The sequence below is a fragment of the Halichoerus grypus genome, chromosome 11, assembly GCF_964656455.1.
Source record: "Halichoerus grypus chromosome 11, mHalGry1.hap1.1, whole genome shotgun sequence".
In the NCBI taxonomy this organism is placed as follows: Eukaryota; Metazoa; Chordata; class Mammalia; order Carnivora; family Phocidae; genus Halichoerus; species Halichoerus grypus.
The window spans coordinates 108,075,954-108,094,564 of record NC_135722.1 but is presented as its reverse complement, the minus strand read 5'-3'; the positions used below and the strand labels follow the sequence as shown (position 1 = coordinate 108,094,564).

General features: G+C 38.6%; 1 protein-coding gene across 7 annotated transcripts in view; it reads left to right on the top strand.

Moving 5' to 3' along the window:
• Window positions 1-18,611, top strand: part of GRIA4 (glutamate ionotropic receptor AMPA type subunit 4) — a 369,710-nt gene that overhangs the window by 281,025 nt on the left and 70,074 nt on the right. For all 7 annotated transcript variants that reach the window (XM_036103774.2, XM_078059068.1, XM_036103776.2 and 4 more), the window contains exons 5-6: window positions 780-833; window positions 16,321-16,479. In XM_036103774.2, coding sequence (XP_035959667.1) covers window positions 780-833; window positions 16,321-16,479 — 213 coding nt within the window. The remainder of the gene's footprint in view (window positions 1-779; window positions 834-16,320; window positions 16,480-18,611) is intronic.

Genomic DNA, 18,611 nt, shown 5'->3' with positions numbered 1-18,611 from the left:
GCAGGAATTGTCAATTTTATAGAAAACAAGAGTTTTATTTCTGTGTTAGAACTTTCTGAATTGCTAATTCCTGAAACATACCTAAAAACATTCTTCGGAAAAAAACTAATGAATCTAGCAGAGAGAAAAATTCTCTTGATGTTGTTTTGTCTTTATTCTTTTGATTATAATAAAATACCATTCTGTCCATATGCAGGTGGGAATTAACTAGGTGTTCTCTAGCATCAGAGACATCTCAACACAAATACTGTGCCTTACAAAAACCTCGCTTGCTGCTCAGGACAAAAATACAGTCTACTCGTAGAAAATCATTCTTAATAGTGGGAGACACCTAGCAGCTTATCATACATTTCTGCAAATTATCAACAAATTAAGGATGTCTATATTCTTTGGACCAAAATAATTTTAAGTTTCTTATGTTTGTGTATATTCTTTTATATATATATATGAATATATATATATGAACCATCAGTTTGTTTCAAAACCATCTCCTTCTCTTTGAGGGAATTATAGCGTAGTAGTTTTTTGAACAAGGTTTACTGAATGAAAGATCATTTATACAGCATGATTGAAATTAGCGTGTTGGGTTTTTTTTTTTTTTTTACTTTAATCACTTAATTTTTAAGGTAGCTTAGGAATTTCTTCTGGTTATAAGGAAAAGTATAAAATTTTCTCATGTTTCCACATGGAATTAGGTTAAAATAGTTAAAATTCTATTTTTAAAAATATCCTTCAGTAAAGTTAAATTGGTTTTCTCTTGTTTCCTTCTATTTTCACAGATTGTGAGCGTTGGGAAGCATGTAAAAGGCTACCATTACATCATTGCAAACTTGGTAAGAGCTCTCTATTTTCTGTTTTTCAGAAGAATTACTCAAGCGTTCCAGATTATTTTAACTGTGCTTTAAAATAATGTTTCAGTAAATGAATAAATTACATTACTTACTAAGCTTTTTATAACCCCTAAGATAAGATTTTTGTTACAGTGGTTATTATATTTCTAACGTGCAATTCAATATATGTTGATGCAAACTACCTTGACATCTGCCAAAGTGACCTTTAAAAGTAGTTAGGATGTTTGCTTTACTATGATATCACCTGCCAAATTAAATGATGGCCTTTTCTCTGTATAAATGATAAATATACCACTATATGGATCAAGATTGCCAATACTTAGGATATCACAAGGATGATCGAACTGATGACCCATGTCCTCTGATTTTAAGAAAAGCAAGATTGAAATGGCTATATAAGGAAATCTTTTGGTTGCGAGTAATCCATATTTTTTTTTAGATTATGTCAGCTTTTCATATATTATATATAGATGGTTATTGAACAAGATACATACACTAGTATAAAATCCTGCAAGGACTAAGGCAGGTCCTTTTAGATTTCTTGCCAAGGCTCACCAAGTATTTCTTGTTAACTCTGCAGTGTAGAGGGAAAGAAAGCTACGCAGAGTGCCATTCTCCTTGCTTCATTAGAGCACCGTCTGGCCCAAGGGCTTGATCTCAGATGTGGTTCATTTTAGAGAAGTTAAGAATGTTTTCTCCTTTTTCTCTTTTCCTACCACATATTTCTTTGGTCAGGGTCTTTTGCTTAAGACAGGAAAAGAACCAAAGGCTGCAAAAGAGATTCAGATTTATCCATGAGTGGGCCATCACCCTCTGACACAGGAATTTTTAGTGCATGGATCACACTATGGAATTGAGATATTGAAATTCAGCAATAGACTGTCAAATTCGTATGGTAAAAGATTACCATAAGTCACCATCCGTAACTTGTGCATATCTGCATTATAATATATTGTATCAATTATGCTTTCTCGACTTACTCATTTATCTCTAAATAACTGTGATTTCCAAAACCAGAATGAATTTTGTTTCATTGGGCCAATCAACAGCTATTTCCTGAGAACTATTGCATAGGAATCCCAAATAGGAAGTAAATCCATTATCAAAAAGAAAGATTATATTAATATAGTTAATGTTGAAAGACTGAATGATTTCCTCCTAAGATCAGGAACAGACAAGGATGCCCCCTCATCATTTATGTTGAATATTGTACTGAAGCTTTTAGCAAGAAAAAGAGATAAAAGGCATTCAGATTGGAAAAAAAAAAAAAGATTTTGTGAATAGAAAATCCTAAGGAATCTAATAAAAAATAAGGAATCTTAATTAGATTCCTAAGGAATCTAATAAAAAAATCTAATATGAGAACTTAAGTAGATTCAGCAGGGTTTCAGGATATAAGGTCAATATAAAAAATTTCTGTATTTCTGTACACTAGCAACTAACATTCTGAGAATGAAGTTAAGAGAATAATTCCGTTTATAACTTCCAATTACAATTTACAATTAATGAGAAACTGCTACTTCACCAATTCAGCAGGACTGTTTGGTTGGAGCTCACGAACTTCCCTCCTCCCCCAGATACACACAGAGTAGTCCCTCTGAGAGAAATCGAGAAACTACCTCAGTGACTCCTACACATCAGGCAACAAGAAAATAACCCACACTGAAATGAGGAGGAAAGGCTGAGACACACTCTTCCCATAAAAACTATACCCAGCTCAGTACCAATCAAGAGGGCATCCCCAACTCCCAGCTTCTCCATGAGCAGCAGAGGATTTGGACCATACATTTAGCACCCCAGCTTTTAAGGCTGTCACTCAAGAGACAGGCCCCCAAAACACCTACCTCTGAAAGCCAATTGGTTATACATCCACAAGACCCACAGGACTACAGAAACCATTCTTAATGGGCTCATGAGCATTCACTGTTAACTATCCTCACAGGCCTTATTAGCACAGAGGGAGCAGGCAAAAATGCCCATCTCTAGTCTGTCCCTGAAAGGAAATTGACTACCTACTTTACAATCTGCTGCTGAGAGTCCATATGCAAGAGTCTGGCTGCATGCATTAAGGAACTGGCTGTGATCCCCCATGGAGCCCAGGGGAGCTGATGGGCATTTCTGTCACCTTCTCCCTCTGGCTCACTCCCACTATAAAACCAGGTTATCATCCTGTCTCTAGAAGAAGATTGTACACATGCCTGGTGCCCTGCGTTTGACTGTTGCCACTCAAGGGATGACTGGATCCGATAACCAATGGAGCTTGCATTCACAAATCCCACAGGACTGTAGTGAACAATGAGGCAGTTCTTAACAGGTATGCAAGAGTGCTCACCCAGGTATCCCCCCGGGGCTCAATGGAGAGGGAACTGGCAAGTCTTTCCCTGAAATGGGTTTGACTATATATTTCACAAGCTGTTTCTTGAGAGTCGGTCTTAAAATCAGCCTGCATCTAGGTGCTGACTGTGATCCTTTCCTTTGGAACACTGTCAGGTCCCTCAACTACTAGGAGCCACTAAAAAAAAAAGAAGGCTGTTGGAGTAATCACATAGATTTAAAAGACAACCAACAGTTTGATGAGGCTCATCTCTATACGACTCCAGTGTGTCAAGACTGGTGGAGCTGTCTGTATTACCTAATGTGCAGAAACCAACCCACACGGGAAATCAAGAAAAATGCAGAAACGAGGAAATACATTCCAAACAAAAGAACAAAATAAATCTCCAGAAACAAATCTTAACGAAATGGAAATAAGTGATTTACACAATAGAGTTCAAAATAACAGTCATACAGTTGTTTGTTGAGGTCAGGAGAGCAAGGCATTAACAAAGTAAGCATTTCAACAAAGAGTTAGAAAATATTTTAAAAAAATACCAAACAGAAATCAGAGAGCTGAAGAATACAATAACTAACTACAAAATTCAGTAGAGGTGTTCAACTAGACTAGAATAAGTGGAAAGAAGGATCAGCCAACTTGAAGACAAGGCAGTGGAATCTACCCAATCCGAGAAGCAAAAAGGAAAAAAAAAAAAGAATGAAAGGACTGAAGATAGCTTAAGGGACTTAGGATATACCATCAGGGACCAACAGATGTATTATAGGGCTTCCGGAAGGAGAAGAGAGAGACAAAGGAGCAGAAAGCTTCTTCAAAGAAATAATGGCTGAAAACTTCCCTAACCTGGGGAAAGTCATATAAATCCAATTCCAGGAAGACCAAAAAATACCAAATAAGCTGCATCTTAAGAGATACACACCAAGACACATTAGTTAAGTTATTCACAGATTGAAGACAAAGAGAGCATCTTAAAAGCAGCAAGAGGAAAATAACTTGTACGTACAAGGGAAGTACAACAAGACTATCAGCAGAAGCTTTATAAGAAGGGAGTGGGATGATGTATATATTCAAAGTGCTGATAGGAAAAAAACTGCTAACCAAGAATACTCTACCTGGCAAAGTTGTCCTTGAGAACTGAAGGAGAGATAGAGAATTTTCCAGACAAGCAGAGACTAAAAGAGTTGATCATGAATGGTTTTACAAGAAATGTTGATGTTTCAAGCTGAAATAAAAGGACATAAGTTAGTAACATAAAAACATATGAAAGTAGGGCGCCTAGGTGGCTCAGGCAGTTAAGCAACTGTCTTTGGCTCAGGTCATGATCCCAGGGTCCTGGGATCGAGTCCCTCATTGGGCTCCCTCTGCTCTTTGGGGAACCTACTTCTCCCTCTGCCTGCCACTCCCCCCTGCTTGTGCTCTCTCTCTCTCTCTCTCTCTCTCTCTCTCTCTCTATATATATATATATATATATATATATATCAGATAAATAAATAAAATCTTAAAAAAATATATGAAAGTATAAAACCCACTACTAATGGTAAGTATACAGAAAAATTCAGAATACTCCAATATCGTCATAGTGGTGGGTAGATCACTTCTAACTCTAACATAAAGGTTAAAAAACTAAAATATTAGAAGTAATTATAACTACAATAATTTCTTAATATATACACAATATAAAAAGATGTAAATTGTGACATCAAAAACAAAATGTGGGAAGAAATGTGTAGAATTGTAGAGCTTTTGTATGCATTCAGTTTAGTTGTTAACAGCTTAAAATAGACTATTATAGCTATAAGATGTTTTATTAAAGCCTCATGGTAACCACAAAGCAAAAATTTATCATAGAAGAAACACAAAACATGAAGAGAAGGGAATCAAAACATACCACCTCAGAAAATCATCAGATCACAAAAGAAGAGAACGAGAGAGAAAGGAACAAAGGAACTACAAATCAACTAGAAAACAATTCACAAAATGTCAATACTAAATCTATTCCTACTGACATCTATTTAAGTGTGAATGAACTATATTCTCCAATCAAAAGACATAGAGTGGCTGAATGAATTTAAAAAAGAAGGAAAGAAAGAAAAAAAAAGAAAAGACCTAACTCTGTGCTGCCTACAGAGACTCATTTCAGCTTTAAGGATACAAACAGACTGAAAGTGAAAGAAGGGAAAAAACACCAGGCAAATGGAAACTGAGGAAAGAAGGAGTAGCTATAGTTGTATCAGACAGATTGACTTGAAGCCAGAAACTATCACAAAAGACAAAGAATATCATTTTTAATGATAAAAGAGTTAATTCATCAATAAAATACAACATTTGTAAATACTTTTGCACCCGACACCTAAATGTATAATAAAGCAAATATTAACAGATCTGAAAAGAAATATAGCAACCCAGAAATAGTAGGGAATTTAAATACCCCATTTTCCTCTTTTTTTTTTTTTTTTTAATTAAATTCAAGTTAGTTAACATATAGTGTATTATTAGTTTCAGGGTAGAGTTTAGTGATTTATCATTTGCATATAACACCCAGTGCTCATTATATCAAGTGCCCTCCTTAACCGCCCTTCACCCAGTTACTCCATCCCCCCACCCACTTCCCTTCCAGCAACCTTCAGCTTATTCCCTATAGTTAAGAGTCTCTTATGGTTTGCCTCTCTCTCTGTTTTTATCTTATGTTATTTTTCCTTCCCTTCCCCTATGATCATCTGTTTTATTTCTTAAATTCCACATGAGTGAAATCATATAGTATTTGTCTTTCTCTGACTGACTTATTTCACTTAGCATAATATACTCTAGTTCCATCCATGTCATTACAAATGGCAAGATTTCATTCTGTTTGATGGCTGAGTAATATTTCATTATATATACACATGTGCATGCATGCACATACACACACCACATCTTCTTTATTAATTCATCTGTCAGTGGACATCTGGCCTCTTTCCATAGTTTGGCTATTGTGGATATTGCTGCTGTAAACACTGGGGTGCATATGCCCCTCTGAATCACTATTTTTGTATCCTTTGGATAAATTCCTAGTAGTGCAATTGCTGGGTCGAAGGGTAGCTCTATTTTCAACTTTTTGAGGACCCTCCATTCTGTTTTCCAGAGTGGCTGCACCAGCTTGCATTCCCACCAACAGTGTAGGAGGGTTCCCCTTTCTCTGCATCCTCTCCAACATCTGTTGCTTCCCGAGTTGTTAATTTTAGCCATTCTGACTGGTGTGAGATGGTATCTCATTGTGGTTTTGATTTGTATTTCCCTGATGCCGAGTGATATTGACCACCTTTTTATGTGTCTGCTGGCCATTTGTATGTCTTCTTTAGAGAAATGTCTGTTTATGTCTTCTGCCCATTTCTTGACTGTATTTTTGTTTCAATACCCCATTTTCAATAATGGCTAGATCCTTGACACAGAATATTCAACAAGGAGACATGGATTTAAACTGCCTGTTGGACCACACGGGCCTAACAGACCGCGACAGAATATTCCATTTAAGAGCAGCAGAATATACATTCTTTTCAAGCACATACAGAACATCCTGCAGGATAGATCATATGTTAGGCCACAAAACAAGTCTTCATCAATTTAAGAAGCCTGAAATTATATCATGCAACCTTTCTAACCACATAGATATGAAGCTAGAAATCAATTACCAGAAGAAATTTCAAAAGTATGCAGGTACATGGAGATTAAACAAATGCTCCTAAACAACTAATGGCTTAAATAAGAAATTAAAAGAGAAATAGAAAAGTTCCTTGAGAAAGTGAAAATGGAAACATAACATACTGGAACATGTGGAATAGAGCAAAAGCAGGTCTGAGAAGGAAGTTCATAGTGATAAATGCCTACATTAAGAAAAAAGAAAAATCAAATGAACAATCTAACTTTATACCTCAAGGAACTAGAAAAAGAAGAACAAACTAAGCTCAAAGTTTGTAGAAGAAAGGAAAAAACAAAGGTCAGAGTGAACATAAATGAAATAGAGACTAAAAAGACAATAGATCAATGAAACTGAGAGCTGGTTTTATGAAAAGATAAACGAAATCGACAAATCTTTAGACTAAGAAAAAAAGAACACTTAAAGTAAGAAATGTAAGAAGATACATTACAACTCATGATACAAAGGATAGTAAGAAAGTGCTTATAAACAACTACAAACCAACACATTAGAAGAACACTAGAAGAACCAGATAAATTCCCAGAAGTACACAACCTACTATGCATGAATTATGATGAAAAAGAAAGACCAATTAACAAGTAAAGAGTTTGAATCAGTAATCAAAACACTCCCACCAAAAAAGTCTAGAACCAAATGGTTTCATGGGCAAATTCTACGAAACACTAAAAGAAGAATTAATACCAATCCTTTTGAAATTATTCCAACAAATAGAAGAGGAAGGAACACTTCCAAAATAATTTTAAGAAGCCAGTGTTACGTTGATACCAAAGTCAGACAAGGACAGTACCAAAAAAAAGTAAATTAAAGGCTTATATTCCTGATGAATGTGGACGCAGAAATCCTCAACAGAATATTAGCAGATCAAATTCAACAGTGTATTAAAAAGATCATACCAAGATCATACCAATATCAAGAGTGATTTATCTCAGAGATGTAAAGATGGCTCAAAATCCACAACTCAGTCACCGTGATACACCACGTTAACAAAAGGATAAAAACCACATGATCATCTCATTAGATGCATAAAAAGCATTTGACAAAATTCAACATTATCTCATGATAAAAACTGGGTATAGAAGGAACATAACATAAGAAAAGCCATGTATGACAAGCCCACATCTAACATCATACATCAATGTTGAAAAGCTGTAAAAGCGTTTCCTCTAAGGTCAGGAACAGCACAAGGATGTCCATTCTCACCACTGTTTTTCAGTGTAGTACTGGATGTCCCAGCCAGAGCAATTAAGCAAGAAAAGAAATAAAAGACATCCAAATTGGAAAGGAAGACATAAACTGTAGATGATACAATATAATATACAGAAAGCCTTAATGATTCCAACAAAAATCTATTAGAATAAATGACTTCATTAAAGATGTAGAATATAAAATCAATATATAAAACTCAGCTATGTTTCTGTACAGTAACAACAAACTCTCAGAGAAATTAAGAAAACAGTCTTGTTTACAAAAGCATCAGAAACAATATACTTAGGAATAAGTATTGACAAAGGAGGTGAAAGATCTCTACAGTGAAAACTCTAAGACATGGATGAAAGAAGACACAGATAAATGGAAAAATATTGTGTGTTCATAGAATGGAAGTATTAATATTGTTAAAATTTCCATACTACCCAAAGCAGTCTACAGATTGAATGCAACCCCTATCAAGATTAAAATAGCATATTTCACAGAGGTAGAGAAAACAATCCTAAAATTTGTATGGAGCCACAAAAGATCGCAAAAGGCTAAAGCAATCTTGAGAAAGAAGAACAAAGCTGGAGGCACCACACTTCCTGATTCAAACTGTATTACCAAGCTTATAATGATCAAAACAGTGTGGTATTGGAATAAAAACAGACACAGATCAGTGGAACAGATTACGGAGCCCAGGGTACAACCTGGCATCTGCAGTTGATTAACTTCCATCACAGGAGCCAGGAGTGCAGTAGGGGAAGGGGAGTCTCTTCAGTGAGTGCTGTTGGGAAACTAAATATCCACATCTAAGCAGGGCCCTTATCTTACACCATATGCAAAAATTAATTCAAACATGATTAAATTCTTCAATGTAAGACCTGAGACTGTGAAACTCCTAGAAGAAGGCCTGGGAAGTAATCCCGTTGACGTTGATCTTACGGTGTTTTTTTGGATCTGACTCCAAAAGCACAGCAACAAAAAGCAAAAACAAACGAGTGGGACCCGGACAAAGTAAAAAGCTTCCACCTGCCAAAGGAAGCCATTCAACAAGGCGGACAGGCAACCTATGGAATGGGAGAGAAAATTTGCAAACCACCTATCTAACAAGGGATATTAATACCCAGAATACAAGGAATTTTTACAACTCAATAGCAAAAACAAAACAAAACAAAACCCACAACAACAACAAACAAATACCTCAATTAAAGAGGGGGCGCCTGGTGGCTCATTCGTTAAGCGTCTGCCTTCAGCTCAGGTCATGATCCTGGAGTCCCGGGATCAAGCCCGGCATTGGGCTCCCTGCTCAGCGGGGAGTCTGCTTCTCCCTCTCCCTGTCCCTCTGGCTTGTGCTCTCTCTCTCTCTCACTCTCTCTCAAATAAATAAATAAAATCTTTTTAAAAAAATAAATAAAAAATAAAAATGGGCAAAAGACTATTTTAACAAAAAAGACACACAGATGGCCAATAGTACATGAAAAAGTGCTCAGCATCACTAATCATGAGGGAAATGCTAATCAAAGCCACAATGAGATATTAGCTCACACCTGTTAGCACAGCTATTATCTGAAAGAGAGAACCAAATGCTGGTAAGGGTGTAGAAAAATGGGAATCCCTGTGCACTGTTGGTGGAAATGGGAACTGATGCAGCCCCTACGGAAAACAATACGGAGATTCTTCAGAAAATTAAAAATAACAATCCAACTTCTAGGTATATATCCAAAGGAAAAGAATAATATCTAAAAGGTATCTATACCCCTATGTTCATTGTAGCATTATTCACAGTAGCCAAAGTATAGAAACAGCCTAAGTGTCCATCAACAGATGAATGGATAAAATATATATGTACATCAGCCATAAAAGAGAAGGAAACTCCACCATTTCTGACACCATGGATGAACCAGGATGGCATAATGCTAAATGAAAGAAGACAGTAAGACAAACACTGCATGGTATCACCTATATTGGGAATTTTTTTAAGAAATCTAACTCATAGATTAACTCCTAGAGAACAGTGTTGCTAGCCAGGAGCTGGAGGGTGGAGAACACAGGAAGAAGTTAGTAGAGGACTACAAACTTTCAGTTATGAGATGAATGTGGTCTCGGAATCTAATATGTAACATGGTAGCTGTAGCTTGTAATACTGTATTATGTAAATGAAATTTGCCAAGAGAGTAGAACTGAAGGGTTCTCACCAAAAGAGACAAAAATGAAGGTAAACATGTGAGGTGATGGATGTGTTAATTAACTCGATGGTGGGAACGCTTTCACGAGGTATACGTACGTCAAATCATCACGTTGTACACTTTAGGTATATTACAAGTGTACTTGTCAGTTATACCTCAATAAAGCTGAAGAAAAGACTGATTTAACAGTAGTAGCAAGAACCGATTTCTAAAATAATAATTCTTACTGGTTACTGGTGGCTACAAGTAGTCCAGATGCTATAAAATATTCTGTAGTCATAACGTTGAAAAAGAAAGCAGAAGGTATGAAGGCCAACTCATATTTACCAAAAAGAGAAGAATGAAGCAAGACAGACATCAGAAATCCATATGTGCTGCCTAAAATATATCATGAATTTACAAGCACACATTTTTAAAGTAAAAGTTAAGGAACTCCCTTATAATTAAGCAGGGTTATCTCCACAGAGAAACCAAATTTCATTATGGATATTTTTTTTTATTCTTTTCAAATGATAATCCTCTAAACCAAGAAAGAAAACAAGTAATGTCCCAGAAATATTGGCTTCTTAATGGCCATTAAATCCTTTACCTGAAATATCAAAGGCAGATTTCACATATTTAAATAAAATAACATTCCATTTCATTATGAGTGAGGATGCAAATGGGTTGTGAAAGCTCATCAGCACTACTCAAAACTGTCTTTTCATTATCCATAAGTTAAATTTATCATCTTCAATTAACTATGATTCAATATCATGCATCCTTCTGTCTTGATGAAACGGGAATAGACTGATGTTCTCCATGTCCCACTGGTTCGCTTTGCTGCTCGTGCAGTGGGCTGGGACCTCACCTCCCCAGCCAAGGGCCGAAAGAAACGAGGATCCCTTTCCTTTGTGACTCAAACTTTAGGCTGCTAAGCGTCCAGGAAGACCCACAAGAGTTGATGCCATCCGAATAGCATGAGCTTTGCTTGATACATAAGTGCAGGGATGTGCCCCTCCCGGGTTCTTGAAATTTTTCTGATATCACTGCCGCTGTCATTCAGCACATTAAGGATGAGCAAAATTTGTAAGAAAGGAAAGATTGCTAAAATCTTTCTTTCCTCTGTCCTGTTTTTGGTTTGTATGTGGGAATGTTTTACTTAGACATACCTGTCGTCTAATTGTATCTCATTAGATTAAACTCTGTTCTAGAAATTTCCAAGATACTTAGAAGCAGGAAAACTTTATCTGTTGGTTCACTATGGTCTGTTTTTCAGAGATTTAAGTAAGAAAAATGCTTCCCTACTTTGCCCATCGACTTTCTCATTTCCAGTTCTTTGTTTACTTTGCTCCCGGATTTTTTGTTGTTGCTGTTGTTGTTTAAGACAAGTATGATCATATCATTTCCCAGCTTAAAGTATTTCTTTGGCTCTAGGCTGCAAATGCAGTAAAAGGATTCCGGGGCTTTGTGACAGGGAAAGACCCTGAGATCTCTCCAGCCCTCCCTGCTAATGCCTGTCATCTCACCTCTCCATAAAACTTCCTGCAGTTCTCAAAAGGACACACAGCCAGTGCCCATTTGTTACCACGTCCTACCAAACCTAGGCACCGCGCTGCCCACATCCTTAAGGGTGGAGTATTGACACTCTTGTCCCTAAGGCACAAAATCCTTCCAGTTTTATCCCTCCTAACCCCAGATCCTCTCTCCCACTCCACCCTACATGTGCCCCTTCCCAAAACCAGACTAGTTCCCAGACACCTGAAAGCTCTTTTATCTTCGCAGCTTTAGCTTTGTCTCCCTGGGAGGCAATCCTGAGTCCACCCAATCTTGATAAACAGTCACTTCTTCCAGAAAGCTGTCCTTATGTACTGAATCTGATAGTGCCTCTTCGGGGCTCACAGGTCACCCCAGGTACCAATAATACAGAATGCAATTATTTTTTTTCATCCATGAACTCATTATTTTACCCCTCCTCTGTACCAAGTAGGTCCACCGGGCTGTCACCCAGCTGCAAGTAAGATACTGCAGGCACACTGCGAGCTCATCAGAGGAAGAACAATGTCTTACTTGACCTTCTAAAAAGTACCCTTACCCTCCCTCTTTGTTAAAGGGCTGCCTATCCTCCAGCATCCAGCTTCTGTCATTGTGTTTAGTTTGTTGCTTATAATTGTTCTAATTAACCCTCAACATAGATGCTTATTCTATAGACTGCAAAATGGGGTTCAGTGTAATTCGCCCAAGATCACACAGATCCTGAGTCTCAAAAGCAAGATTGAAACTCTGTCCTGTCTGATTGCAAAGAATATATAAATCAAATAAATAAAATTAAAATTAGTAAATACCTGATGTAGCCACAAAGTGAGCATTCATTTAGATATTACCTATACCACCCTTGAGGGGGATCTGGCCTTACAGACATTCTCTGTATTTGTATTCACAGCTTCCTTCTGCCCTCCTCCAGCAGTCAGAGTAGTTAAATACGGCCACCAGGAGCAACAAGAAACTGTTGACATTGTTGCACCTGCAAGGCAAATTCTTAAAATCTTGGTCTCATTTAGATTTCTAATTTTTTAAAATATATTCCATTTACATTTAGGAAAACACCTGGCTCTTTCTTGAAGTAGTATAAAATTACGGAATGATCAGGGTATATCATTAAAGATGAACCACAGCTCTTGCTTACCTGTCCCTGACCTCACCACACACAAACACACAGACATGCACACACCATCCATGCCTCGTTTGGAAGGTAAGGAAGTTAAGATACAGAAAGTAAAGTGATTTGTCCGCATGTAGGCATCTGGTTGATGTCAGAATGGGGCCTAGAACTCAGTTCCCCATATTTGCAGACTAGCACGTTTTCACTCACCGGCAGTGACCCCACTCAGGATTCCATGAACGTGAAGACTTTTTTTTTACCTTTTTCTTTGTGCTTACTGTATTTTTAACTTTTCTGCATTGAGCACGTCTGATTCCACCATCTACATACTTGGTTACCAAAAATGCATACTTTAAGTCAATTTCTTAACAAGAAAGTTTTTAAAAGATGTTAAAAGGAAGCCTCTCCCGTTCTGCTCGGCAGCGCTTCTGGTAACCGTACAAGAGCTGTCTCGGTGTGATTTCCTTGTCCTTTGAGCCTGAAATGCAAAACAGCAGAAATATGATCAGAATTGGTCACACCCTAAAGGATGAGCATTTATTAAGCACCTGTGATGTGATGGATTTACAGATTTACATCAATAGTCAGCGGGATATCCAAAGTCCTGCCATTTATTATTATCCTTTTGCTTCTTTACCCCCAGAGGATGTATGAACTGTCAGTGGAAATTAAAAGGAAAAGCAAGTTGAAAGTTAATCTTTCCTTAGGATGTCAGTATATTATGTAGAGAGACTATATATACTGTGTACTTAGTTACTAACCACTGATTTCACACACACACACACACACACACACACACACACACACACACTGCAGAGTTACAATTTTAAAACAGTGTCTCCTAGAACCTTCCTTCCACAATACTCTCTGGGTAAAAACTGAAGTCTCAATAGGCACCAAGGTAACTGTTTCCAAGAAAACGACTTCACAGCCTAGATCCTATCACTTTTCTATATAAAACTATTTTAAAGTGTATGAAAGGAAAAATATTGCCTGTACTCAGACAGACATAGCTAAAATTAACGGAGCCACCCACCACTCATTCAGGTCAGAACTGAAAGAACTTTGAAATCCGATGTGGTATTTTTTCCTTCTCCGTCAGCATATCCGGATGGAATCAGAGAAATGTGTACTGTTATCAGTGAGACTTGACATCCGAGGGTTCTTCCGAAGGCTGCGGCTTTGCCTGTGTGTCTGGCAGCTGTGGGAGAGGCTGTGCAAGGAAGCGTGGCCGGTCTTCTGTTTTAGCCGTGCTGAAAGAACTAATAATGTCATCAGTTAGCAACTAATGCGATAGTTGAATCGCTGTGGCTTTTAGAAAACGAATTTTTTTTGCCTGCCCGTGGGTCAGCCCTCTCCTCCCTTCGAAGCAAACAAATGTCGGCTGACATTTTACTAGCTAGAGATTGATGGACAGTGCTTTTCCCATTTCAAAAACGTGGATTTGCTTTCTGGTGTCTAGTTTCTCTCCCAGTGAAACAAGAGTGTTACTGATGAGCTGTCAAATTAGCTGGCACAACATAGGCAGGGGATAAATATTTGTTGAGGGAATTAATTAATAACAGCTATCATTTACTGACTTCAAACCAGATGTGCTAGTGACTTTAGCATTGTTATTCTCATTTTGCACATGGGAAACCCACGGCCAGTAAGTTACAGAGGTGGATTCAGGACGTGGACAGTTTTCGACAGTATACCCCTCTCTCCTCTTACCTTGGGTAAGAATCCACAGGAGCCTAGGGCAGAAAAGGCCAATGCAAGAATCATCTTGGTTCTACTGTGTATTTGCTATATGATCTTCAGTAGTTTTTCTTTAATCTACTGAGCCTTGGTTTCCTTATTTGTAAGATAAGTCTAATAATAGGATGTATCTCATCTTGTTAGGAGAACCAAACTAGATCATCTGTGTCAAGTGCCCAGCACAGTGCCCAGCACAGAAGAAGCCCACCGTCAGTATTAGCTATAAATACACACTCCTGGCGCTTTCCAGAGCAACCTCGCTTCGTTGTCAGTAGACTGGTCTGTTTCTTCTTAGATAGCCAAACAGCAGTGTGCATATATAGCCTGCTTTGTTATTAACGAAAAACAGAAGTTTCCGAAACCGAGGCTGAGACACATTACGGCAGAGGCAACCCCAGGCCCTGGTCTTCTCCCTGATTGTTGCGCCGATTCCCGTGCTAACTGCGGGGTCACTGCTGCGGAGTTTATTTTCGCCAAAAAATAGAAAAAACACTTTCCCTTAGTTCACTCACACAATTGAATCAAATTCACATAAAAACAAAAACAAAACAAAACAAAAAACTTGGGTCGCCTGGGTGGCTCAGTTGGTGAAGCATCTGCCTTCGGCTCAGGTCATGATTCCGGGGTCCTGGGATCGAGCCCCTCGTCATTGGGCTCCTTGCTCTACGGGAGTCTGCCCCCACCCTGCTTGTTCTCTGTCTCTCAAATAAATAAATAAAATCTTTAAAACAGATAAAAATATATATATTTAAAATTTTAAAAAAAACACTTCACTAAATACTAAGAGAAAACCAAAAAAAAAAAAAAAAAAAGCAAATACAGATGCTAGAAACTCACGTGTGCACATGTGTTTGTGTTGGGGGGAGTTACTTTTCTCTGAGCCGATACCTTTGGTTTTATTAATTCACTTACCTAATAGGTTTTTTCCCCCTCTTCTTCTAATTGCCCATTTGTTTTACACTTGTATTGAGTGTTTGTTTTTGTAAAGCACCTTAAATACTTAGCAGGAAAAAAAAGGCCAGGTATAAAAAAAATTGATAGATAGATAGGAAGAGGAAAGTAAACAACTTTACAAAATTTTTGCAATTCACCTGTGGACGGAGCAAGAACACTCTTTCCTCAGCCCACCTGGTGAGCACCATCTTGTTTCCCAGCACACAGAAGTCCACGAATGTCCTGTCTTGCTCTCTTCTCTTCCGTTACCATGTCCCAGGACTTTGAGGATTGTAGTGACTCATAGAATCAAAACTTTTACACTCTCTGGCTCAAATTATTGGCTCCGTCTGCTTTCAGACCACTTTGTAATTAAACTGAACCCCCCTAAAAAGGTGCTACCCATCACAGACTCAATCTGTCATAATACCTTGATATTCCCTTCACATAAGACACATTTCTACGTATCTGTGTGAGATCCATGCTTCATAAAAGGCATTCAGAGGCATTCAAGAAATACTTGTTAAATTGAGCTGGACTGAAAATATTTTTATCCTTTTCTCATGTATTAGATTTGGGATGACAGAATTTAACAGCTAAATTAGGCATAATTGAACCCTCCACCGTTTCCAGCCATTGCTTTATCAGAAATCTAGATAGATATCCATGTTTGTTATTAACTTATGTTACCATTGAAGAGCTGAAATGTCTAATGAACTAAACTTAGCAAACTGCCATACTGATTTCTATAGGGATTCAAGGATATTTCTCTTGAGAGATTTGTACATGGTGGAGCCAATGTTACAGGATTCCAGTTGGTCGATTTTAACACACCTATGGTGACCAAACTAATGGATCGTTGGAAGAAACTAGACCAGAGAGAGTATCCAGGATCTGAAACTCCTCCAAAGGTACGTGTTTACAGTACGAGAGCCAAAACAAGAAGGCAGAGTGCTATCTTGCTTGACTGCGGCTGGGTGTGTGTGTTGCGTGACTCAAATTTTTCACCACTCTACCCACATCTGCAAATGACCCCCCACAAGGATTGATTTGGGGGTCACAACCAAATTTTAGCAAGTAGGCAAATTTACAAATACAGGATCCGTGAATGAGGAGGATCAAATGCACTCCCTTGAATTGTACTTGATTTTTTTGCTGTCCCATCAAAGATGTAAAACATGATTTCTGATCTTGTGACTCCCTGCCCTAATGCAAAAGAAATCTTCTGGAATAAAGGTATTCCACAAGATAGGCCTAGCAAGTCTTTCCAGTCAGATGTGCTTTTGCTTCCTGTCTGGCCAGCCAAATTGCACTGCCCTACATTTTCCCCTCCTTCCCAGTCCCTCTGCTCTTGCCCGGACCTCCACTGCTCTCCACTTCATTTCCATCTGTCAAATCCAACCACCTACTGAGCGTTTGTCTCAAATGCTGCTTTCTCTATGAAGCCTTTCCTTAGTTTTCCAGAAAATATGAGCCTTTCCGGCTGTGTGATCTCCATAATATTTGACTGTGTTATTCTCACCAAGGACTTACCATAATTTTTTATGTACTTCTTGTTTCCCTTCTCTAAACTCCTATGGAGCAGTAACGATCTGGGACACATCCTTGTCCTTGCAATTCCCAGCCAGTGTCCAGCACCTTTTTCAAAGAGCTCACAGATACCATATGCTATTTCATTCTTGCAACCACCACAAGAAATAGTCACTGTTATCTTGTTCTGTTTGGTTTTGCTCTGTTTTGTGTTCCATAGCTGAAAAATGCACACATTCCCATAAAACTATGAGTAGCAGAGTTAGAATTCATGGAGTTCTTTCTTCTCAAAGCCCGGACTCCTGGCGTTGAGCTATGATTCTGCCAAACTCTGTCTTGTTATCTGCAAACCTTGGTAAACAGAGCTCACTTCTCCATTGCAATCACTAGTTAAAGCAGGAAATAACTCTCGGCCAAGACCTTAGTTTTACCCTGCCCTAAAATGAAGTATTTATTCAATAAGAATTTTCTAGATGCCATCTAGAAGTATGCGCCCATAAATATGATTTCTTGGACTTTAACACAGTAAGACATGTAGGAGGGAATTAAATCCCTTGAAAAGGTAAAACCTATTTAAACTTCTGCCTCTTGGGGCGCCTGGGTGGCTCAGTCGTTAAGCGTCTGCCTTCGGCTCAGGTCATGATCCCAGGGTCCTGGGATCGAGCCCCGCATCGGGCTCCCTGCTCGGCGGGAAGCCTGCTTCTCCCTCTCCCACTCCCCCTGCTTGTGTTCCCTCTCTCGCTGTCTCTCTCTCTGTCAAATAAATAAATAAAATCTTAAAAAAACAAAACAAAACAAAAAAAAAACATAAACTTCTGCCTCTTTCCGTGTCTCAGCTCTATGACCTCAAAGGTCTTTGCTGCTCTAGCCAGCTATCTGCTCTGTTCTGCCCCGCTCTGTATGATATCTGCCCCCCTCTGTATGATATCTGCCCCCCTCTATGATATCTGCCCCCTCTGTATGATATCTGCCCCCTCTATGATATCTGCCCCCTCTATGATATCTGCCCCCCCTCTATGATATCTGCCCCCTCTCTATGATATCTGCCCCCTCTCTATGATATCTGCTCCCTCTGTATGATATCTGTCCCCTCTATGATATCTGCCCCCCTCTGTATGATATCTGCCCTCCCGTATGATATCTGCTCCCCTCTGTATGATATCTGCCCCCTCTATGATATCTGCCCCCCTCTATGATATCTGCCCCCTCTCTATGATATCTGCCCCCTCTGTATGATATCTGTCCCCTCTCTATGATATCTGCCCCTCTCTATGATATCTGCCCCCCATATCTGCCCCCCTCTATGATATCTGCCCCCTTTCTATATCTGCCCCCCATATCTGCCCCCCATGATATCTGCCCCCTCTCTATGATATCTGCCCCCCCATGATATCTGCCCCCATGATATCCACCCCCTCTATGATATCTGCCCCCCTCTCTATGATATCTGCCCCCCTCTATGATATCTGCCCCCCTCTCTATGATATCTGCCCTTTTTCCTGGTTCACTTGTT